Genomic DNA, 27,320 nt, shown 5'->3' on the forward strand with positions numbered 1-27,320 from the left:
TTACTTGAGGTAGTAAGTGACTAAGTGAGACCCATTTACTATTGAATAGGTTATTTTGGGTTAACTTTATTATATATACAAGAAAAATTGATTTAATAGGAAACATGTCAAATGAGTTGGAAATCATGTAAAGTATATTTAAAATTGTATATCCAAAAAGACCTACTTAACTACTTTTTTAGTATATATAGAAGTTATACAAGTATATATATAAGAACGACTTATTTAATTTCTTGAGTAGCTATTTCTTTATTGATAAAATGTGTTTTTACCTTAAAGTTCTTACGATATTTTGGTGTGCCATAAACTAAAAATTCTCATTTCTCCCGGAAGTTTAATTGAAACTGTTCAAAGATAACATGCATGCTTGTATAACCAAGATACTAGATTTTAGTGATAATTACATTTATTTAGAGCACTGGGAGTGGTGACTGAGGACAGTTGTCATATCAGACCTGACTTGCTGAGTCAGAAAAAGTGGGGAGTGGTGACCTATATCACTTGGGTTATGTCAGTTTTTATTTTTATTATTATTTTAATGATTTTAAATATAACAAAAATTAATAAAATTACAAAAATTAACATAAATAAAATAACTTTTATTAAAATAAAAAAAATCACGATTCCTAAAAATAAAAAGAAAAACATTACGAACCTAAAAATTAAAAGAAAAACATTACGAACCTAAAAATTAAAAAAAAAAAAATTACAAGTCCTAAAAATAAAAATACAAACCGAAAGAAGCCGAAGGGTGCATTGCATAAAAAAATAAAATTGGATAAAAAAAAGCTGAAGGGTGCATTTCATAAAAAAATAAAATTGGATAAATAAATTGGATAAAAAAATCCGAAGGGTGCATTTCATTAAAACATAAAATTGGATATAAAAAAAAAAAAAAAAAAAACTGAAGGGTGCATTTCACGTCGCCTATGCGACTGACCGAAGGGGGACGGCACCAGGCGACGGGAGTGGGGAGTGGGGAGACTAGCGACGAAGCGTGCGACGTGGGCGTGACTGACCTCCATTCCAAACATGGAGATTTTGAACTGGTGTGACAATTGATTTAACTTGAATATACTTGTATAAACCTTCCATTCCAAACTGCCTTCCAAATCCGCTCATTTTATAACCTCCGTAAGGGCAATCCGCATCAAACGCCAAGTAACAGTTCATCCAAATAATCCCGGCATGAATTGATCTTGAAACAGTGTTTGCTATGTTCAAGTCCTTAGTCGCTATCCCTGCTGCTAAACCATAACGTGTCAAATTCACTCTAGCAATCGCCTCTTCAATCGTCCTATAAAATAAATAAATTTAATACATAACATGAATTGATTATTCCAGAAATGATTTTATAATAACCACTGCTTTATAAATATGTACATTAACTACGGCTTAAATGTAATATTTGATATTCTTTATGAATCTAATCTTACTTGAAATATTTGATATTCTTTATGAATCTAATCTTACTTGAACTTAATGACAGATATAACAGGGCCAAATATTTCATCTGTTGCAATAAGCATGTCATCCTGAAAACATCAAAAACAAAGTAAATGTTTATAGGAGTAAATGTATGCATATTTTAATATTTTGAACTGCAACTTAAGGGAACTTACTGTAACATCTGTGAAGATTGTCGGCTCGATATAGTAACCCTTTTCGCCGCAAGGCTTTCCTCCAGTTAGTAAGGTTGCACCTTGTCGTTTTCCATGTTCGATATACGAAAGTACTTTCTCATATTGTGCCTTATCAACCTATAAATTTAACTGTTAAAACTGTAACAAGAGATGCATGTTTATGAAAGAGTTAGAAATTTGTATATGAAAAAACTTCTGATTACTTGAGGTCCTTGAATGCTTGAAGGATCAAATGGGTCACCAACAGTTATTCCTTTTGCATATAGGGCAAACTTGGTCACAAATTCATCATAGATTCCTTCTTGAACGAATATCCTCGAGCTACACACGCAAAATTCACCCTGAATATGAACAAAAGTAATTGTTATATGAACTCTGACTAGTAAATATTATGGAAAATTGACCAATACAAAGTCCATAAAGAAATGGCACTGATTGGTTGAGCTACAGTTAAAAGAAACATGTAAACCATAAACGATAATTTCTTGATATGGGTCAAAATGGGTACGAGTCAAGTTGACCCAAATCATCTGGTATAATAGAAACCACAGTAACTAATGTACTTAATTATCTAATCTTACCACAAATTATATGTGGTACTATATGCGTAAAAAATAAGATATACTATGAATCAGACGTTGTTTGTGTGTGTGTGTGTATATATATATATATATATATATATATATATATATATATATATATATATATATATATATATATATATATATATAAAATAGAAACCACAGTAACTAATGTACTTAATTATCTAATCTTACCACAATTTATATGTGGTACTATATGCGTAAAAAATAAGATATACTATGAATCAGACGTTGTGTGTGTGTGTGTGTATATATATATATATATATATACCTTGTTAGCGAACCCGCCCATAAGAGCAAGCTTAACAGTGTCATCAACATCCACATCGTCAAAGATTATGAGAGGGGATTTGGCCCCAAGCTCGAGAGACACCGATTTCAAATTACTTGTTGCAGCAGCTTGCATTACTAGTCGGCCCACTTCAGTCGACCCAGTAAAACTCAAACAATCAATATCCATATGAGAACTTATCGCAGCCCCTGCTGTGGGCCCATATCCAGTTACTACATTAATCACCCCATCAGGCACTCCTGCCTAATTCATTCACACTCATACATTTAAACATCAATCGTACTCAAGAACCCCTATATATGTACACAGAAAAAAAAAAAAACTATATGAAATATTAAAATATAGTTTATGATCAAATACATACCAGTTTGGCTAAATGAGCACAATAAAGAGCCGAAAGTGGAGACTGTTCAGCTGGTTTGACCACCATGGTGCACCCTGCAGCCATGGCTGGGCTAACTTTGAAAAAGAACATTCCACAGGGGAAGTTCCATGGGATAATATGCCCAACGACACCGATAGGTTTGTTTAATGTGTAGCCTTGCAATTGGTCGTTTAGTTTCACTGTCTTTGAGTATAACATATCAGCTGCACCTGCATAATTTCTGATACATTTATTTACAGTAAGTAAAGTGTACAGTTCACACATATAATAAGTGCATAGAAAGTACTATTTTTACTATGAGTATAAAGTTCAATTCGGACCTAAGTATGCTAGCTCCAAAAGGAATTTCCCTGATCTTGCCATGAGAGAACACCTTGCCGGCATCAATGGCGTCCAAAGCAGCTAATTCCTCAATGTTTTGTTCAACTAAATCCACAAATTTCATCATTATCTTTTTCTTCTCCTGTTACATCAATTTTGAACAGTTGCTTAAGAATATTTAACTTTGTAAAAGTATACAAATAAATGAATATACTTCTTTCGTCACATATTTATTCTCCAATTTTTTTTAACGGCGGTTAGGAGTCACTGACGGAGGCGCGAACACGATGTTGGAACCCACTCACTCGATCATATATCTTTGGTTGAACTATTACAGTTCTACCGCCCCTCAGGAGAAAACCCCACGACGAATCCATACGGGTATCGAGTGTGATAAAACCCCCTCGGGGTGAGGTTCGAACGCAAGACATCTGTTAGGATATTAGGACCCAAACAACGCTAGTAATTCTACAAGACTACTAGCCGAGTAGTGATACTATCAAGATCACTCAACCCACTTAATAAACGAAAGATTAAAATGCAAGAAATGTAAGAACGACACAAGATATAACGTGGTTATATGCAATCATTGTGATTGCTTTAGTCCACGGACCAACTAGAGATCGTTTATTTACTGAATATTTGAGAGTGGTGTGTTACAATGACTATGAATGAGCTCTATATATAGAGCAAACAAGAAACCAACCAAACTACAACTTAATCTTCAAGTGTGCTAGTAATCATCAACTTAGAACCAACTAGCCATGCTTTACACCCTTGAATTAGCATGATCACAGCCTCAATTCAAGGTGTAAAGTACCCACTTTGCACCTAAAGCAAAAGGTTAGTCAATAAAATACGGAACCCATTTGAGCAACTTGATCAACTTGATCAACTTGCTGATTTCCAGGTCGATGCGCCGCATCTCATGGGTGATGCGCCGCATCACCTTGCTTTTCCACGACAGATCCAAGTTTGCAACTGCAGCAGTGGTGGAACTTGACCCCGACTCGGGAGGGGGCTAAACTAATCGAAGGGGGGTAAACACTAAAAAAAATCTTATTTTTTCTTAAAATTTTTTTTTAGTGTAAATTTTTTTTTTCGAAATCGAGGGGGGGCGGATACCCCCTTTGGTCCCTTAAATGTTCCGCCCCTGAACTGCAGGTTCAAGTGCCAGGTCAAGATGCGCCACATCTATCTCACAATGCGCCGCATCTCACTAGTTTGATGCGCCATATCAGTTGAAAACCCCGCATCTAAAACCTTCGGCAAAAAACGCTGCATGGATGCGCCTCATCGCTCACCAGGACCAATTTTCTTGTTGTTTAAAGGTCTCCATACTCCAACAAATCTCCCACTTGGAGACTTTTAACAAAACTCCAATCATATCAATTAATTAACCAAGAACATTAAACCACCTTTGATTACCGCCAAATACCATTTGGGACACGCACGCTCAACACATACTTCGGATGAGTAGACTTTCGATAAAAGGTCTTCAATACTACTTGTTAAACTTTGTAACACCATTCACATCTCTAGCTGGGGTCTTCTCTCATCAATTCATGAGAAGACCAATTGAGGTAATGCAAAACCTCAATTTCTCCGTCGTAACCACCTTAGTAAACATATCGGCATGATTCTTCGTACCAAGGATTTTCTCCAAGAATAAAGTGCCATCATTTATATGTTGTCGAATAAAATGATACCTTATCTTGATGTGTTTCGTTCGACTATGAAATACCGGATACTTCCCAAGATGAACCGCACTTTGATTATCACAATACAAGACGCAATAGTCTTGTCTTTTACCCAACTCGCCTAAGAAGTTCTTCAACCACACTAGCTCTTTAGAAGCTTCCACAATAGCCATGTATTCGGCTTCGGTGGTTGACAAAGCAACAATCTTTTAAAATCGAGATAACCAACTAATCGCCGTCTTCCCCATTGTGAAAACATAACCCGTAGTAATTTTTCCCCGAATCATCACATCCACCCAAATCAGCATCCGCATAACCTCTAAGTATGAGATTGTTCTTAGAGAAACACAATCCCATATTAGAAGTACCTTTCAAATAACGAAGCAACCATTTGACCGCTTCCCAATGCTCTTTCCCCGGATTAGACATATAACGACTTACAAGTCCCACTGCTTGAGCAATATCAGGTCTTGTACAAACCATGACATACATAATACTACCCACGGTCGATGCATATGGAACCTTTTCCATATCCTTCTTGTCTCTTTCCGTCTTTGGTGATTGACTTTTCGATAGTTTTAAGGTGCTTCTCAAAGGCATAGAACGAGCCTTTGAATCTTCCATGTTGAATCTCTCTACTACTTTCTCAATATATTTAGATTGAGACAAGTATAGAGTACCCTTCACACGATCACGCACAATACTCATGCCAAGTATTTGCTTAACACCACCAAGATCCTTCATCTCGAATTCTCGAGAAAGTAATCCCTCCAACTTGTTAATTTCGGACATGTTAGAACCTGCAAGCAACATGTCATTAACATACAACAATAAGATTATGTAAGAAGATTTGAATTTCTTCAAGTAGCAACAGTGATCCGCTTCACATCTTAAGAAACCAATCTTCTTCATAAACTCGTCAAACTTCAGGTACCATTGCCGAGGTGCTTGCTTCAATCCATACAAACTTTTCTTTAGCTTACAAACCCACTTCTCTTTACCCTTTACCTCAAAGCCCTCGGGTTGCCTCATGTAGATCTCTTCAACAAGATCACCATGTAAGAATGCAGTTTTTACATCTAGTTGCTCAAGATGTAAGTCTTCGGATGCAACCATAGAAAGTACCAAACGGATAGTAGTCATTTTAACTACCGATGAAAATATCTCTTTGTAGTCAACCCCTTCCTTTTGTTGAAAGCCTTTGACTACCAAGCGAGCCTTGTACCTTCTCTTGCCATCTAACTCATTCTTGAATCTATACACCCATTTGCTTTGCAATACCCTTTTATCATGAGGTAACTTCACTAGTGACCAAGTCTTGTTCTTCTCAAGTGATCTCATCTCTTCTTTCATGGCAAGCTCCCATTGTATGGATTCTTTTGTTTTTCTTGCCTCAAAGTAACTTTCGGGTTCACCATTCTCGGTATAGATCAAGTAGTTTGCTGATGGAGAATACCTAGGATTAGGTTTGGGCACTCTAGTCGAGCGTCTTGGTGTAGGAGTAACTGGAATGGTTTGACCGGTTTCATTTGTGTCCTCCTCATCACTAGAACTCGCACTATGTTCGGAATCATCACCGCTTTCCGAATCATCCCTATCATTAGCATTTTTCGACGCCTCACCGTCATTCGGCAATTCATTGTTTCCCAAACTCCCACTAGAACCTACAAGATCATCAATAGAAACATCGTCAAAAGTAACTTGACTCGGTTTAGGACTCCCCGTTTCCGGTTTTCCATAGACCGAATCTTCATCAAAAGTAACATCTCGCGAACGAATTACTTTTCTAGCTTCGTTGTCCCAACAACGATAACCCATTTCATCCGACCCGTAGCCTATGAAAATACACTTCTTTGACTTAGCTTCAAGCTTGTCTTTATCCGCATCTTTGGTCTTCACATATGCATTACACCCAAAGATCCTAAGATGACCATAGCTAACCTTCTTGCCTTGCCATTCTTCCTCGGGAATTCGGAAACCCAACGGTGTTGAGTGTAGTGACCTGAACTTTTCCATGTTTATATATATTAATTGAGATTGATATTTACATGATTAAATGTTTCCAACATGTTAAGCAATCAAACTTGTTAAGACTTGATTAATTGAAATATGTTTCATATAGACAATTGACCACCCAAGTTGACCGGTGATTCACGAACGTTAAAACTTGTAAAAACTATATGATGACATATATATGGATATATATATAGTTAACATGATACTATGATAAGTAAACATATCGTTAAGTATATTAACAATGAACTACATATGTAAAAACAAGACTACTAACTTAATGATTTTTAAACGAGACATATATGTAACGATTATCGTTGTAAAGACATTTAATGTATATATATCATATTAAGAGATATTCATACATGATAATATCATGATAATATAATAATTTAAAATCTCATTTGATATTATAAACATTGGGTTAACAACATTTAACAAGATCGTTAACCTAAAAGTTTCAAAACAACACTTACATGTAACGACTAACGATGACTTAACGACTCAGTTAAAATGTATATACATGTAGTGTTTTAATATGTATTTATACACTTTTGAAAGACTTCAATACACTTATCAAAATACTTCTACTTAACAAAAATGCTTACAATTACATCCTCATTCAGTTTCATCAATAATTCTACTCGTATGCACCCGTATTCGTACTCGTACAATACACAACTTTTAGATGTATGTACTATTGGTATATACACTCCAATGATCAGCTCTTAGCAGCCCATGTGAGTCACCTAACACATGTGGGAACCATCATTTGGCAACTAGCATGAAATATCTCATAAAATTACAAAAATATGAGTAATCATTCATGACTTATTTACATGAAAACAAAATTACATATCCTTTATATCTAATCCATACACCAACGACCAAAAACACCTACAAACACTTTCATTCTTCAATTTTCTTCATCTAATTGATCTCTCTCAAGTTCTATCTTCAAGTTCTAAGTGTTCTTCATATATTCTACAAGTTCTAGTTACATAAAATCAAGAATACTTTCAAGTTTGCTAGCTCACTTCCAATCTTGTAAGGTGATCATCCAACCTCAAGAAATCTTTGTTTCTTACAGTAGGTTATCATTCTAATACAAGGTAATAATCATATTCAAACTTTGGTTCAATTTCTATAACTATAACAATCTTATTTCAAGTGATGATCTTACTTGAACTTGTTTTCGTGTCATGATTCTGCTTCAAGAACTTCGAGCCATCCAAGGATCCGTTGAAGCTAGATCCATTTTTCTCTTTTCCAGTAGGTTTATCCAAGGAACTTAAGGTAGTAATGATGTTCATAACATCATTCGATTCATACATATAAAACTATCTTATTCGAAGGTTTAAACTTGTAATCACTAGAACATAGTTTAGTTAATTCTAAACTTGTTCGCAAACAAAAGTTAATCCTTCTAACTTGACTTTTAAAATCAACTAAACACATGTTCTATATCTATATGATATGCTAACTTAATGATTTAAAACCTGGAAACACGAAAAATACCGTAAAACCGGATTTACGCCGTCGTAGTAACACCGCGGGCTGTTTTGGGTTAGTTAATTAAAAACTATGATAAACTTTGATTTAAAAGTTGTTATTCTTAGAAAATTATTTTTATTATGAACATGAAACTATATCCAAAAATTATGGTTAAACTCAAAGTGGAAGTATGTTTTCTAAAATGGTCATCTAGACGTCGTTCTTTCGACTGAAATGACTACCTTTACAAAAATGACTTGTAACTTATTTTTCTGACTATAAACCTATACTTTTTCTGTTTAGATTCATAAAATAGAGTTCAATATGAAACCATAGCAATTTGATTCACTCAAAACGGATTTAAAATGAAGAAGTTATGGGTAAAACAAGATTGGATAATTTTTCTCATTTTAGCTACGTGAAAATTGGTAACAAATATATTCCATCCATAACTTAATCAACTTGTATTGTATATTATGTAATCTTGAGATACCATAGACACGTATACAATGTTTCGACCTATCATGTCGACACATCTATATATATTTCGGAACAACCATAGACACTCTATATGTGAATGTTGGAGTTAGCTATACAGGGTTGAGGTTGATTCCAAAATATGTATAGTTTGAGTTGTGATCAATACTGAGATACGTATACACTGGGTCGTGGATTGATTCAAGATAATATTTATCGATTTATTTCTGTATATCTAACTGTGGACAACTAGTTGTAGGTTACTAACGAGGACAGCTGACTTAATAAACTTAAAACATCAAAATATATTAAAAGTTTGTTGTAAATATATTTTGAACATACTTTGATATATATGTATATATTGTTATAGGTTCGTGAATCAACCAGTGGCCAAGTCTTACTTCTCGACGAAGTAAAAATCTGTGAAAGTGAGTTATAGTCCCACTTTTAAAATCTAATATTTTTGGGATGAGAATACATGCAGGTTTTATAAATGATTTACAAAATAGACACAAGTACGTGAAACTACATTCTATGGTTGAATTATCGAAATTGAATATGCCCCTTTTTATTAAGTCTGGTAATCTAAGAATTAGGGAACAGACACCCTAATTGACGCGAATCCTAAAGATAGATCTATTGGGCCTAACAAACCCCATCCAAAGTACCGGATGCTTTAGTACTTCGAAATTTATATCATATCCGAAGGGTGTCCCGGAATGATGGGGATATTCTTAAATATATGCATCTTGTTAATGTCGGTTACCAGGTGTTCACCATATGAATGATTTTTATCTCTATGTATGGGATGTGTATTGAAATATGAAATCTTGTGGTCTATTGTTACGATTTGATATATATAGGTTAAACCTATAACTCACCAACATTTTTGTTGACGTTTTAAGCATGTTTATTCTCAGGTGATTATTAAGAGCTTCCGCTGTCGCATACTTAAATAAGGACAAGATTTGGAGTCCATGCTTGTATGATATTGTGTAAAAACTGCATTCAAGAAACTTATTTTGTTGTAACATATTTGTATTGTAAACCATTATGTAATGGTCGTGTGTAAATAGGATATTTTAGATTATCATTATTTGATAATCTACGTAAAGCTTTTTAAACCTTTATTGATGAAATAAAGGTTATGGTTTATTTTAAAATGAATGCAGTCTTTGAAAAACGTCTCATATAGAGGTCAAAACCTCGCAACGAAATCAATTAATATGGAACGTTTTTAATCAATAAGAACGGGACGTTTCAGTTGGTATCCGAGCGTTGGTCTTAGAGAACCAGAATTTTGCATTAGTGTGTCTTATCTAGTTTGTTAGGATGCATTAGTGAGTCTGGACTTCGACCGTGTTTACTTGAAAAATGATTGCTTAACAAATTTTGTTGGAAACTATATATTTTTAACATGTGAATATTATGTGATATATTAATCTCTTAACGCGTTTGATATTATGTGATAGATGTCTACCTCTAGAACAAGTCTCATTGACTCACCTAATAATAATGAAGAGTCAAATGTAAATTGGAATGATTCGTGGACTGATTCACAAGTTCCCGAAGAGGAACCGGAAGAAGAGTCGGAACCGGAAGAAGAATCGGAACCGGAAGAAGAATCGGAACCGGATGAAGAAATAGAACCGGTGGGGGAAATAATAAAACGGTTAAGTAAAAGAAAATCCTCAACCAACCGACCAAGGTTAATTATGGTCAATGGTGTTTCCGCCAAGGAAGCAAAATATTGGGAGGATTACCAATTCTCCGATGAATCAGATTCCGACGAGAATTCCGATGATGTTATAGAAATTACCCCAACTGAATTTAAAAAGGCAAAAGAAAATAATAAGGGAAAGGGCATAAAAATAAAGAAATCTAATTCCAACCCCGATGAACTGTATATGTATCGTCAACCCCCGAAGTCCTTAAGTTGTAACAATGACCCGGGAACCTCTAAACCACCAGGTTTTTCTAAACCAATGTGGATAACGACGGCTCGTATTAGGGGAACATCATATATCCCTAGAAACTTGGCAAAACGAACCAAAACCGAAGAAGAAGAAACAAGCGAGTCGGAATAAGATAGTTGTATTCGTGTGGTGTAATATAAGTAATATAGTGTGCTTATGCTTTATGATATATGTAAAAATTGCTTGTATTAATAAGTATTTTTTTATGAATCTAACTCTTGTCTATTTTACAGTATAAAAACACAAAATGGATAGACAACCCAATATTTTAAGAGATCTACCCGGAGACATGATTGATGAAATCTTGTCTAGAGTCGGTCAGAATTCTTCGGCACAACTATTTAAGGCGAGATCCGTTTGTAAGACATTCGAAGAACGTTCCAAGAATGCCTTGGTTTATAAAAGGCTTTCGTTCGAAAGATGGGGGATATCACATTTGGAAATCCATAAGTTACGATGTGTTTACTTTGACGCATATATTGCGGGGAACCCAAATGCTATTTTACGCAATGGGTTAAGAAATTATTTTGACTCAATATATCCGAATATTGGATTTCGTGATTTAGAAAAAGCGGCTAACATGCAACATAAAGAAGCATGTTATGCTTACGGATTAGTAATGTTCGCTTCTCACCAAAGTGAGAACAAGAACATCGGGCTACAACTATTAAACAAAACGTTCCCACAAGTGACGGAGTCGGTAATTGGGGTAAGAAATGAGGTTTTTAGATTGTTACGGGACTGTTGGACATTACGTAACCCTCGTCCCTTTGACGACGTTACAACACGCTGTCTTATCAACGGCCATAACGGTTATGTTCCACAAGACCAAGGATGGGAAGTAATCCTAGTAAAACCAGAATGCATGACTTGTTTCTGGACGTATGAATTACGTGTCTTTATTGCCTTTGCTGAACGACTTGTGTACTAGCTAGAATTATCTTCACAACCATCTTGTATCAAATTTATTGTGTGTTATATTTCATGCTATATGTAAAATAAGCGGTATTGTAAGTTTGTAAAATATTGTGTAAAAGTTTGAACGCGAAATATTATTATAATCAGTTTTTCATATAGAATTGTAGTAGTTGAATTGTATATTAGCTACTAAGTATGAACTTAACGGGTAGGTACTACCCGAATTTAAACTTATAAAACGCTAATATGAAGAAAAAGCTTTTATAAATGAGTTCATATTATGCTACGAAATACTATTAACTACTCTTAATATTCTGTATGATTAACTTGTTCCATTTGACTATTTTGAAGGAAATGGCACCGACTACTCGACACACAGTGAATATGAATGAAGAGGAATTCCGTACTTTTCTAGCTTCAAACATAGCCGCAGTACAGGCTGCACTACATACCAACAATAACCTTGGATCTAGCAGTACAGGAAATCGTGTAGGATGCACCTACAAAGAATTCACTGCCTGCAAACCTTTGGAATTTGATGGAACCGAAGGACCGATCGGATTGAAACGGTGGACCGAGAAGGTCGAATCGGTGTTTGCCATAAGTAAGTGTACTGAAGAGGACAAAGTGAAGTACGCTACGCATACCTTCACAGGTTCTGCGTTAACATGGTGGAATACCTATCTAGAGCAAGTGGGACAAGACGATGCGTACGCACTACCGTGGTCAGCATTCAAGCACTTGATGAACGAGAAGTACCGTCCCAGAACCGAGGTCAATAAGCTCAAGACAGAACTTAGAGGGTTACGAACCCAAGGATTTGATATTACCACGTACGAAAGACGATTCACAGAATTGTGCCTATTGTGTCCGGGAGCATTCGAAGATGTGGAAGAGAAGATCGACGCGTTTGTGAAAGGATTACCGGAAAGAATCCAAGAAGATATAAGTTCACACGAGCCCGCCTCCATACAACAGGCATGTAGAATGGCTCACAAACTAGTGAACCAGATTGAAGAAAGAATTAAAGAACAGACTGCTGAAGAGGCCAATGTGAAGCAAGTCAAAAGAAAGTGGGAGGAAAATGGTGATAAGAATCACCAATACAACAACAACAGCAATCGCAACAATTATCCCAACAATCGCAACATCAATCGCAACTACAACAAACGGCCCAACAACAACAACAACAACAGCAACTACAACAATCATCTCAACAACAATAATAACCGCAACAACAACAACAATCAGAAACAGCTATGCCAAAGGTTTGAAAAGTATCACTCGGGGTTCTGCACCAAATTTTGCAACAAGTGTAAAAGAAATGGTCATAGCGCGGCGAAGTGTTAGGTCTACGGACCAGGGGTTAATAGAACGAAAGGAACAAATGGTGTCGGAACGAGTAATGGCGGAGCAAGTAGTGTCGGAGCAAGCTATGCCAATGTAGTTTGTTATAAATGTGGAAAACCGGGCCACATTATTAGAAATTGCCCGAACCAGGAGAACACGAATGGACAAGGCCGCGGAAGAGTTTTCAATATTAATGCGGCAGAGGCACAGGAAGACCCGGAGCTTGTTACGGGTACGTTTCTTATTGACAATAAATCTGCTTACGTTTTATTTGATTCGGGTGCGGATAGAAGCTATATGAGTAGAGATTTTTGTGCTAAATTAAGTTGCCCTTTGACGCCTTTGGATAGTAAATTTTTACTCGAATTAGCAAATGGTAAATTAATTTCAGCAGATAATATATGTCGGAATCGAGAAATTAAACTGGTTAGCGAAACATTTAAGATTGATTTAATACCAGTAGAGTTAGGGAGTTTTGATGTGATAATCGGTATGGACTGGTTGAAAGAAGTGAAAGCAGAGATCGTTTGTTACAAAAATGCAATTCGCATTATACGAGAAAAAGGAAAACCCTTAATGGTGTACGAAGAAAAGGGCAACACGAAGCTACATCTTATTAGTAATATGAAGGCACAAAAACTAATAAGAAAAGGTTGCTATGCTGTTCTAGCACACGTCGAGAAAGTACAAACTGAAGAAAAGTGCATCAATGATGTTCCCATTGCAAAAGAATTTCCCGATGTATTTCCGAAAGAATTACCGGGATTACCCCCACATCGATCCGTTGAATTTCAAATAGATCTTGTACCAGGAGCTGCACCAGTAGCTCGTGCTCCTTACAGACTCGCACCCAGTGAGATAAAAGAACTGCAAAGCCAATTACAAGAACTTTTAGAGCGTGGTTTCATTCGACCAAGCTCATCACCGTGGGGAGCTCCTGTTTTGTTTGTCAAGAAGAAAGATGGTACATTCAGGTTGTGTATCGACTACCGAGAGTTGAACAAACTTACCATCAAGAACCGCTACCCACTACCGAGAATCGACGACTTATTTGATCAACTACAAGGCTCGTCTGTTTATTCAAAGATTGACTTACGTTCCGGGTATCATCAAATGCGGGTGAAAGAAGATGATATTCCAAAGACTGCTTTCAGAACACGTTACGGTCATTACGAGTTTATGGTCATGCCATTTGGTTTAACTAATGCACCAGCTGTGTTCATGGACCTTATGAACCGAGTGTGTGGACCATACCTTGACAAGTTTGTCATTGTTTTCATTGATGACATACTTATTTACTCAAAGAATGACCAAGAACACGGTGAACATTTGAGAAAGGTGTTAGAAGTATTGAGGAAGGAAGAATTGTATGCTAAGTTTTAAAAGTGTGCATTTTGGTTGGAAGAAGTTCAATTCCTCGGTCACATAGTGAACAAAGAAGGTATTAAGGTGGATCCGGCAAAGATAGAAACTGTTGAAACGTGGGAAACCCCGAAAACTCCGAAACACATACGCCAGTTTTTAGGACTAGCTAGTTACTACAGAAGGTTCATCCAAGACTTTTCCAGAATAGCAAAACCCTTGACTGCATTAACGCATAAAGGGAAGAAATTTGAATGGAATGATGAACAAGAGAAAGCGTTTCAGTTATTGAAGAAAAAGCTAACTACGGCACCTATATTGTCATTGCCTGAAGGGAATGATGATTTTGTGATTTATTGTGATGCATCAAAGCAAGGTCTCGGTTGTGTATTAATGCAACAAACGAAGGTGATTGCTTATGCGTCTAGACAATTGAAGATTCACGAACAAAATTATACGACGCATGATTTGGAATTAGGCGCGGTTGTTTTTGCATTAAATACTTGGAGGCACTACTTATATGGGGTCAAAAGTATTATATATACCGACCACAAAAGTCTTCAACACATATTTAATCAGAAACAACTGAATATGAGGCAGCGTAGGTGGATTGAATTATTGAATGATTACGACTTTGAGATTCGTTACCACCCGGGGAAGGCAAATGTGGTAGCCGATGCCTTGAGCAGGAAGGACAGAGAACCCATTCGAGTAAAATCTATGAATATAATGATTCATAATAACATTACTACTCAAATAAAGGAGGCACAACAAGGAGTTTTAAAAGAGGGAAATTTAAAGGATGAAATACCCAAAGGATCGGAGAAACATCTTAATATTCGGGAAGACGGAACCCGGTATAGGGCTGAAAGGATTTGGGTACCAAAATTTGGAGATATGAGAGAAATGGTACTTAGAGAAGATCATAAAACCAGATACTCAATACATCCTGGAACGGGGAAGATGTACAAGGATCTCAAGAAACATTTTTGGTGGCCGGGTATGAAAGCCGATGTTGCTAAATACGTAGGAGAATGTTTGACGTGTTCTAAGGTCAAAGCTGAGCATCAGAAACCATCAGGTCTACTTCAACAACCCGAAATCCCGGAATGGAAATGGGAAAACATTACCATGGATTTCATCACTAAATTGCCAAGGACTGCAAGTGGTTTTGATACTATTTGGGTAATAGTTGATCGTCTCACCAAATCCGCACACTTCCTACCAATAAGAGAAGATGACAAGATGGAGAAGTTAGCACGACTGTATTTGAAGGAAGTCGTCTCCAGACATGGAATACCAATCTCTATTATCTCTGATAGGGATGGCAGATTTATTTCAAGATTCTGGCAGACATTACAACAAGCATTAGGAACTCGTCTAGACATGAGTACTGCCTATCATCCACAAACTGATGGGCAGAGCGAAAGGACGATACAAACGCTTGAAGACATGCTACGAGCATGTGTTATTGATTTCGGAAACAGTTGGGATCGACATCTACCGTTAGCAGAATTTTCCTACAACAACAGCTACCATTCAAGCATTGAGATGGCGCCGTTTGAAGCACTTTATGGTAGAAAGTGCAGGTCTCCAATTTGTTGGAGTGAAGTGGGGGATAGACAGATTACGGGTCCGGAGATTATACAAGAAACTACCGAGAAGATCATCCAAATTCAACAACGGTTGAAAACCGCCCAAAGTCGACAAAAGAGCTACGCTGACATTAAAAGAAAAGATATAGAATTTGAAATTAGAGAGATGGTCATGCTTAAAGTTGCACCTTGGAAAGGCGTTGTTCGATTTGGTAAACGAGGGAAATTAAATCCAAGGTATATTGGACCATTCAAGATTATTGATCGTGTCGGACCAGTAGCTTACCGACTTGAGTTACCTCAACAACTCGCGGCTGTACATAACACTTTCCACGTCTCGAATTTGAAGAAATGTTTTGCTAAAGAAGATCTCACTATTCCGTTAGATGAAATCCAAATCAACGAAAAACTTCAATTCATCGAAGAACCCGTCGAAATAATGGATCGTGAGGTTAAAAGACTTAAGCAAAACAAGATACCAATTGTTAAGGTTCGATGGAATGCTCGTAGAGGACCCGAGTTCACCTGGGAGCGTGAAGATCAGATGAAGAAGAAATACCCGCATCTATTTCCAGAAGATTCATCAACACCTTCAACAGCTTAAAATTTCGGGACGAAATTTATTTAACGGGTAGGTACTGTAGTGACCTGAACTTTTCCATGTTTATATATATTAATTGAGATTGATATTTACATGATTAAATTTTTCCAACATGTTAAGCAATCAAACTTGTTAAGACTTGATTAATTGAAATATGTTTCATATAGACAATTGACCACCTAAGTTGACCGGTGATTCACGAACGTTAAAACTTGTAAAAACTATATGATGACATATATATGGATATATATATAGTTAACATGATACTATGATAAGTAAACATATCGTTAAGTATATTAACGATGAACTACATATGTAAAAACAAGACTACTAACTTAATGATTTTTAAACGAGACATATATGTAACGATTATCGTTGTAAAGACATTTAATGTATATATATCATATTAAGAGATATTCATACATGATAATATCATGATAATATAATAATTTAAAATCTCATTTGATATTATAAACATTGGGTTAACAACATTTAACAAGATCGTTAACCTAAAAGTTTCAAAACAACACTTACATGTAACGACTAACGATGACTTAACGACTCAGTTAAAATGTATATACATGTAGTGTTTTAATATGTATTTATACACTTTTGAAAGACTTCAATACACTTATCAAAATACTTCTACTTAACAAAAATGCTTACAATTACATCCTCGTACAGTTTCATCAATAATTCTACTCGTATGCACCCGTATTCGTACTCGTACAATACACAGCTTTTAGATGTATGTACTATTGGTATATACACTCCAATGATCAGCTCTTAGCAGCCCATGTGAGTCACCTAACACATGTGGGAACCATCATTTGGAAACTAGCATGAAATATCTCATAAAATTACAAAAATATGAGTAATCATTCATGACTTATTTACATGAAAACAAAATTACATATCCTTTATATCTAATCCATACACCAACGACCAAAAACACCTACAAACACTTTCATTCTGCAATTTTATTCATCTAATTGATCTCACTCAAGTTCTATCTTCAAGTTCTAAGTGTTCTTCATATATTCTACAAGTTCTAGTTACATAAAATCAAGAACACTTTCAAGTTTGCTAGCTCACTTCCAATCTTGTAAGGTGATCATCCAACCTCAAGAAATCTTTGTTTCTTACAGTAGGTTATCATTCTAATACAAGGTAATAATCATATTCAAACTTTGGTTCAATTTCTATAACTATAACAATCTTATTTCAAGTGATGATCTTACTTGAACTTGTTTTCGTGTCATGATTCTGCTTCAAGAACTTCGAGCCATCCAAGGATCCGTTGAAGCTAGATCCATTTTTCACTTTTCCAGTAGGTTTATCCAAGGAACTTAAGGTAGTAATGATGTTCATAACATCATTCGATTCATACATATAAAGCTATCTTATTCGAAGGTTTAAACTTGTAATCACTAGAACATAGTTTAGTTAATTCTAAACTTGTTCGCAAACAAAAGTTAATCCTTCTAACTTGACTTTTAAAATCAACTAAACACATGTTCTATATCTATATGATATGCTAACTTAATGATTTAAAACCTGGAAACACGAAAAACACCGTAAAACCGGATTTACGCCGTCGTAGTAACACCGCGGGCTGTTTTGGGTTAGTTAATTAAAAACTATGATAAACTTTGATTTAAAAGTTGTTATTCTGAGAAAATTATTTTTATTATGAACATGAAACTATATCCAAAAATTATGGTTAAACTCAAAGTGGAAGTATGTTTTCTAAAATGGTCATCTAGACGTCGTTCTTTCGACTGAAATGACTACCTTTACAAAAATGACTTGTAACTTATTTTTCCGACTATAAACCTATACTTTTTCTATTTAGATTCATAAAATAGAGTTCAATATGAAACCATAGCAATTTGATTCACTCAAAACGGATTTAAAATGAAGAAGTTATGGGTAAAACAAGATTGGATAATTTTTCTCATTTTAGCTACGTGAAAATTGGTAACAAATATATTCCAACCATAACTTAATCAACTTGTATTGTATATTATGTAATCTTGAGATACCATAGACACGTATACAATGTTTCGACCTATCATGTCGACACATCTATATATATTTCGGAACAACCATAGACACTCTATATGTGAATGTTGGAGTTAGCTATACAGGGTTGAGGTTGATTCCAAAATATGTATAGTTTGAGTTGTGATCAATACTGAGATACGTATACACTGGGTCGTGGATTGATTCAAGATAATATTTATCGATTTATTTCTGTATATCTAACTGTGGACAACTAGTTGTAGGTTACTAACGAGGACAGCTGACTTAATAAACTTAAAACATCAAAATATATTAAAAGTTTGTTGTAAATATATTTTGAACATACTTTGATATATATGTATATATTGTTATAGGTTCGTGAATCAACCAGTGGCCAAGTCTTACTTCTCGACGAAGTAAAAATCTGTGAAAGTGAGTTATAGTCCCACTTTTAAAATCTAATATTTTTGGGATGAGAATACATGCAGGTTTTATAAATGATTTACAAAATAGACACAAGTACGTGAAATTACATTCTATGGTTGAATTATCGAAATCGAATATGCCCCTTTTTATTAAGTCTGGTAATCTAAGAATTAGGGAACAGACACCCTAATTGACGCGAATCCTAAAGATAGATCTATTGGGCCTAACAAACCCCATCCAAAGTACCGGATGCTTTAGTACTTCGAAATTTATATCATATCCGAAGGGTGTCCCGGAATGATGGGGATATTCTTAAATATATGCATCTTGTTAATGTCGGTTACCAGGTGTTCACCATATGAATGATTTTTATCTCTATGTATGGGATGTGTATTGAAATATGAAATCTTGTGGTCTATTGTTACGATTTGATATATATAGGTTAAACCTATAACTCACCAACATTTTTGTTGACGTTTTAAGCATTTTATTCTCAGGTGATTATTAAGAGCTTCCGCTGTCGCATACTTAAATAAGGACAAGATTTGGAGTCCATGCTTGTATGATATTGTGTAAAAACTGCATTCAAGAAACTTATTTTGTTGTAACATATTTTTATTGTAAACCATTATGTAATGGTCGTGTGTAAACATGATATTTTAGATTATCATTATTTGATAATCTACGTAAAGCTTTTTAAACCTTTATTGATGAAATAAAGGTTATGGTTTATTTTAAAATGAACGCAGTCTTTGAAAAACGTCTCATATAGAGGTCAAAACCTCGCAACGAAATCAATTAATATAGAACGTTTTTAATCAATAAGAACGGGACATTTCATTGAGGGTCCCCTATTTATCAAATAAGCCGCCGTGCTTACTGCATCTGCCCAAAACATCTTAGGCAAACTGGCATGTAGTCTCATACTCTTAGCCCTTTCATTTAACGTACGATTCATATGTTCGGCGACCCCATTGTGTTACGGTGTCTCCGGTACCGTTTTCAACATTCGAATACCGAGCTTTGCACAATAGTCTTTAAACTCAAGACTACCATATTCCCCTCCATTATTCAACTTCAAGCACTTGACTTTCAAGTTAGTTTCATTTTCTACCATAGCTTTCCACTTCACAAAGTATTAAACACATCGAATTTAGCTTTAAGAAAATAAATCCATACCTTTCGAGTGGATTCGTCAATGAAGGTGACATAATAACGAGAACCTCCATGTGATTCTACATTGGTTGGACGAAACACATCCGTATGAACGAGCTCCAATTTCTCCAACTTAGGTGCATTCCCCGATTTCCCAAAAGTCACCTTCTTTTGCTTCCCATATACACATGGTTCGCAAAACCCAAGTTCTACCTTTTTCAAATCCGGAATTCTCCCACTCGAAACAAGCATCTTCATACCCTTCTCACTCATATGCCCGAGTCTTCGGTGCCATAGAGTTGATTCGGACTCAACATTAACCGTAGCAACCACCGTGTCTTCATCTAACACTTCAACCATCTAAAGAGTTCCCCTTTTATGTCCACGAGCCACTACACAACTACCCTTAACCACCTTCCATTGGCGGTTTTCAAAAGTAACCACGTTACCTACATCATCTAATTAACCAACCGAAATAAGTTTCCTTTTCAATTTAGGAATGTACCTTACGTTCTTCAAAGTCCAATTAGAACCAAGAGTAGTCTTCAAAACAACATCTCCAATGCCCTCTATGTTGAGTTGCTTGTTGTCCGCCAATCTCACCTTGCCTTGATATGAACGAAAATTCTTCATCATGCTTTTGACATGAGTAGCATGAAGCGAAGCTCCCGAATCCAAAATCCAAGACTCCATAGAATTTTCAACACTACACAAAAGTGCATCATCACTTTCCCCTTCAGCCAAGTTTACACCTTTCGCGGAACCATTTTTGCAATTCCTTTGAAAGTGCCCTTTTTGATTGCAACCCCAACAAGTAACTTCACTTCTATCTTTCAATGAATTCCTCTTCTTAGACTTCTTCCTATCCTTCTTCTCACCGCGTTCAAATTTTCTACCCCGGTTGTCGGTACTTAACAAAGAACCGGACGTTGATTCTCCCGAGTTTATCCTACGAGTATCTTCACCAAGAATCAAATCCCTTATAGCTTCAAACGCTAGCTTAGTAGTTCCCGTAGAGCTACTAACTGCGGTAACCGTACCCGACCAACTTTCCGGTAATGATGAAAGCAAGATAAGTGCTTTTAGTTCATCATCAAACTTAATCTCTACAGATTCAAGCCTTGAAACGATATTATTAAATTCATTGATATGATCCGTTGCACTCGTACCTTCCTTCATCTTAGTATTGAACAATTGACGCATGAGAAATACCTTATTTGAAGCTGTAGGTTTCTCATACATGTTAGAGAGTGCTTTCAAGCAAGCAAACGTAGTCTTCTCATTCACAACGTTGTATGCAACGTTCTTAGCAAGTGAAAGACGAATAGCACCCAAAGCTTGACGATCCAAAAGCGTCCAATCGGCATAGTTCATGCTTTCGGGCTTGGTCTCTAACAAGGGTTGGTGTAGCTTCTTTTGATACAAGTAATCTTCAATTTGCATCTTCCAAAATCCAAAGTCTCTCCCATCGAATCGGTCGATTTTAAACTTTCCATCTTCCACCATCGTTCCCTTAACGAAACCTTGTGCTCTAGATACCAGTTGTTAGGATATTAGGACCCAAACAACGCTAGTAATTCTACAAGACTACTAGCCGAGTAGTGATACTATCAAGATCACTCAACCCACTTAATGAACAAAAGATTAAAATGCAAGAAATGTAAGAACGACACAAGATATAACGTGGTTATATGCAATCGTTGTGATTGCTTTAGTCCACGGACCAACTAGAGATCGTTTATTTACTGAATATTTGAGAGTGGTGTGTTACAATGACTATGAATGAGCTCTATATATAGAGCAAACAAGAAACCAACCAAACTACAACTTGATCTTCAAGTGTGCTAGTAATCATCAACTTAGAACCAACTAGCCATGCTTTACACCCTTGAATTAGCATGATCACATCCTCAATTCAAGGTGTAAAGTACCCACTTTGCACCTAAAGCAAAAGGTTAGTCAATAAAATACGGAACCCATTTGAGCAACTTGATCAACTTGCTGATTTCCAGGTCGATGCGCCGCATCACCTTGCTTTTCTACGACAGATCCAAGTTTGCAACTGCAGGTTCAAGTGCCAGGTCAAGATGCGCCACATCTATCTCACGATGCGTCGCATCTCACTAGTTTGATGCGCCATATCAGTTGAAAACCCCGCATCTAAAACCTTCGGCAAAAAACACTGCATGGATGCGCCTCATCGCTTGAGCGATGCTGTGATGACCCGTCCTAATCCACCTGGACGAATACATCAACATCTGGTTCCATTGCGAGGTTTTGACCTCTATGTGATACGTTTTGTAACATTGCATTCGTTTGAAAAGGTATTTCATAAATGAATATATAAATTCCAGGTTTTTAACATCTGATGATTCCTACGTATAGATAATCACCATTTAAATGGTTTACAATAATACATCTGTTGACAATATAGTCAAAATAAGGTACATGGTAATGGTTGGTGAATGCAAGTTTCCTGTATATAGCATGTATGACTCCAAGCACATAACTTGTATCACGTATCAGCAAACAGCGGAAGACTTCTAGAAACCTGAGAATAAACATGCTTCAAGTGTCAACACAAAGGTTGGTGAGTTCATAGTTTTAATATTACACATAATCCGTATATCAATGTGGATTACAAAAGTTCAGTTGTTTCATTCAAAACGTTTTCAATATGTTTTAAATAAAAGGTGGACCACAAGATTTCAGTTGTTTCATCCGAAACGTTTATCAATCGGTTCTACAAAGTTGAGCACCCTGGTAACCAAGCCTTAACGTTTATAATAAGTACCCCTCGTTTAACATGCAACCAACATGTACAATACACGCAATCCAACGTGTACTAACTTCAAATAGCATACGTCTGTTTTATAGTTCAGGCTAGAGTTTCTTTCTATACCTGGAACAGACGGGGATGTCAAGCCCTATGGATCCATATACTGTTATTCGCGCCCACCAGTCCATATCCTATGTACTGGCAGCTACTAGTTACCAAAGCTAAGGGATTTTCGGTTCAAACTCAGTGTAGAATTAAGTATGTACTTGTATCAATTGCGTTTAAAATAAATTGCATATATTCTCAGCCCAAAAATATATATTGCAAAAGCAATTAAAAAGGGAGCAATGAAACTCACACTTTATAATTATTGTAAAACAGTTATTAAAGCATTTGCATGTATTCTCAGCCCAAAAATGTAAAGGGTAAAAGGGATCATATGAAACTCACACAAAATCAGTTTTAGTATTTGTATCCATTTAGTAAAACAGTTTATAAAACTGCGCATGTATTCTCAGCCCAAAAATATGTATAAAAAGGGATCAATGAAACTCACACAAAATCAGTTTTAGTATTTGTATCCATTTAGTAAAACAGTTTATAAAACTGCGCATGTATTCTCAGCCCAAAAATATGTATAAAAAGGGATCAATGAAACTCACACAAAATCAGTTTTAGTATTTGTATCCATTTAGTAAAACAGTTTATAAAACTGCGCATGTATTCTCAGCCCAAAAATATGTATAAAAAAGGATCAATGAAACTCACTGTTTAATATTGATATACAATATTGTAGGAAAGCACGTAGACGCATCGGAAATGATAAACACGAGGTTTGCTTCACAAAAATACCCTCGAACATTACCCATAATCTCCTTGGTAATAACCCATATTTTCCTTAGCTCTAGCTCGCTTGGAAACTCTTTTTGAAAATTACTTGGACAGCACTCCGTTGTAATATTTTATGTACATTATTATTTTTGTATCGCAAAAATAATAACACTAATAATAAAAATAATAAGATTAATAATAATCTTAATAATAATAATAATAATAATAATAATAATAATAATAATAATAATAATAATAAATATTATACGGAGTAATATATGTGAAAAAAAATGGAACGAATTCGACTGAATTTATAGATGTTTTCTGGATCCAGCCTCCATGCGATCGCATGGAGCTTCTTTGGTATGTTCATGCGATCGCATGAGCTTAAATGACAGCTCACATTTGATTTGTTTTGTAGTTCGTCGACATAATTAAATATTAATATAATATATATAATTTATATAATTAATTATATATTATATTAAATTCACGTGCATAGTTGATTTGTAATTTTCGTTCCGATAAGTCGTACGTCATCAATCGACTTATGTCCCGGTTCCGGTTTCTCGAACGCATTTTCGTACGCTTATAAAACTAGTACTTTTCGTTTTGTGACTCGTACCTTTGTCACAATATAAACTTAAATTATCCCTAAATTATATCACTCAAATTATAACTTATACATTTGAGTGTTTTGGTCATTTACTTCTATAAATCATCGTCTCGCTATTTGTTAAAATACATTTTAAAATAGTGTTTACTGTAGCAATTCACTGTAGCAAAGTCAATTTCACTGTAGCAAATAGTGATTTTCGAAAACACTGTAGCATTTTGAGTAATGTGGCAATTTGAAAACACTGTAGCAAATTAGTGTTTTACTGGTTCATCTTAAACGCTTTAGTTAACTTATCTAAATATCAATCGAATCAATAAACGAATGTTACTATCGTTTACTAAATAACTTGAAATTATATATATTCAAATAGATATATAAACCAATAAGTTTAATGTACGGTATCATGCAATTAAAACTTTGTTACGTTTTCAAGTTATAGTATATATATGTATCTATTTACATATAATGGTTCGCGAATCGTTGAGAACAATCGAAAGGTATTTGAATAGTTTAAAATTTTGAGATTCAACTTCATAGACTTTGCTTATCGTGTCGGATTAAGTTTAAATTTTGTCAGAAATTTCCGGGTCATCACAGATGCGCCTCATCGCTTGAGCGATGCGCCTCATCGCTCACCAGGACCACTTTTCTTGTTGTTTAAAGGTCTCCATACTCCAACAACATCCGCAAAGGCCCGTGGAATGGACGGGTAACAACAAGGAAAATTCTGCAGCGTGTGGTAGTCGAACCCCTGACGACCTCCCATGTGGAAAGTTAGGTCATCACAACTACGCCAACTCCTTTTTTATCTATTGTCTACTACTCCTTATTGATTTTTAGGTTGACTCAAAATAATTGTCAACTTTCAAAAATATGAAGTATAAGAATAACAAGATTCTTTTATCCCCTTACTCTAGGCATGTAAAACAAAAAAAAAACAAAAAAAAAATGTACAAAAATAAGATGTAAAAATGAAAAGTTAATAAAAGAGTGCATTCAATTTTTCTAAAGTTTGTGATTTTTGTGGGGAATAATAAATATGGGAAGTAGGGATTAATAACTACCAGTATCAATTTTGGTACAGTATATTATTATTGATTGATTAAGAATGATACACATAGTTCAGATCAGTTGAAAGTTACTTCAGCTTGACCCAAAAACCATAAACCAAAACAACTCGAATTTGTTGATGATAATAGCTAAGGGACAAAACGGTATTGGAATACGTACCGAACCGGGCATACGAGGCCATGGGCCATGATCAAAAGCTTCACGAGCAGCCTTAACAGCCAAATCAACATCTTCTTTATCTCCTTCGGCTATATTCGCAATAACTTCTTCACTTCTTGGATCAATCGTTTCGAACGTTTTTCCTGTTGCATAACAAAACATTACAAAATCAAAAACAAGACTTAATAGGTAACAAATTAAAGAACTTGATGAACTTAGTAACAACAATTACACCTGAAACAGAATCAACAAACTCTCCATTAATAAACAGCTTTGTGAACTTTATTTCAGGGATTTTGAATGAGGATTTGGAGTTGCCATTAGTGTAATTTTCAGCTGCCATTATGTTTTTTGATTTATGTTCTAATGGTTGTTATTGAAGGTGGATAATATATGTTTCGAATGGTACGTGGTGTATATTTATGTTGTGAACGATACTCAATCTGCCGTTTGATTAGATACCCATGTTACTACTTTTTGTCGTGTCCTACGGAGTGCAAGATAGTGGAAGAATAATACTCTGTTAACCTCTAAACAAAAATATCAGCCGTCTTCTCATTAAATTAAACTAAACTAGATAAAAGTTGTTATAATAATAATAATAATATAGATATGGATAGTCAATTTTGGTGTATACATATAGTCAATTTTGGTACACAAAGTATGTATTTTTATATTGAGATTTTAGGCTATAAATACTCATGAATGCAAGCATTAAACTTGCACCATTTCTCACACTTACAAAGTGTTTCTTTCTTTCTCTCCATTATCATCTTTGTTCTTACACTTCATTATTAATATTCTAAATCAAGAATCAAACCACTAAAGGTAGTTATAAGCCTACTGAATTATAACACGTTATCAGCACGATAATCTTAATACTAAATATGGTTGGCTCTGCCACCAAAATGATATATGGTCGGTTATACCACCAAAATGATATATGGTCGGTTATACCACCAGAATGATATAGGTCGGTTATACCACCTGAAAAAATATATGGTCGACACTGTCGCCAAATTTTCATTTATGTTTACTAATATTTATATTTTTGTTATATAACATTTATTTATGATTGCTTACACATGGTCGACACTGTCACCTACTTATCATTTATGTTATATTAAATTTATGTTTAATGTTTATATACTTATGAATATAAATTGACTCTAATTTATCATGATGTTTGTTTTAATTTTTGATAATAGAAAATGTCGAATCTGGAAAAGCTTAAATTTACTCCTTTAGAATCAACTGGAAACAACTACATGCCATGGGTTATAAAAGTAAAAATGCATCTTAAATCAATGGGCATTCTTGAAACCATAAATGAAAACAACACTTGTTCTGAAAAAGAACAAGCTACGGCATGTTGCTTTATTCATCAACATATTGATGAATGCTTACAAAATAATTATGTGACTGTAGAAGATCCCCATGTTTTATGGGAAGGTCTCAAAAGCAGATTCAATAATCAAAGAGAAATTTTACTTCCAGCTGCAATGGAACAATGGAGAACATTAAGG

At 35.3% G+C, this 27,320-nt stretch overlaps 1 protein-coding gene across 1 annotated transcript; it reads right to left on the reverse strand.

The window, feature by feature from the left end:
- Positions 1-774: 774 nt before the first annotated feature.
- On the reverse strand, positions 775-26,288 carry LOC139873497 (aldehyde dehydrogenase family 2 member C4-like). The gene is made up of 9 exons (XM_071861425.1): positions 26,029-26,288; positions 25,795-25,937; positions 3,243-3,385; positions 2,902-3,142; positions 2,517-2,780; positions 1,847-1,984; positions 1,623-1,760; positions 1,474-1,535; positions 775-1,297 (listed from the first exon to the last, which is right to left on the reverse strand). The coding sequence occupies exons 1-9, from the start codon at positions 26,135-26,137 to the stop codon at positions 985-987; spliced, it is 1,551 nt and encodes a 516-aa protein (XP_071717526.1). The 5' UTR covers positions 26,138-26,288; the 3' UTR covers positions 775-984.
- Between the last annotated feature and the right edge of the window lie 1,032 nt (positions 26,289-27,320).

This window comes from Rutidosis leptorrhynchoides, chromosome 10 (genome assembly GCF_046630445.1).
Source record: "Rutidosis leptorrhynchoides isolate AG116_Rl617_1_P2 chromosome 10, CSIRO_AGI_Rlap_v1, whole genome shotgun sequence".
NCBI lineage: Eukaryota > Viridiplantae > Streptophyta > Magnoliopsida > Asterales > Asteraceae > Rutidosis > Rutidosis leptorrhynchoides.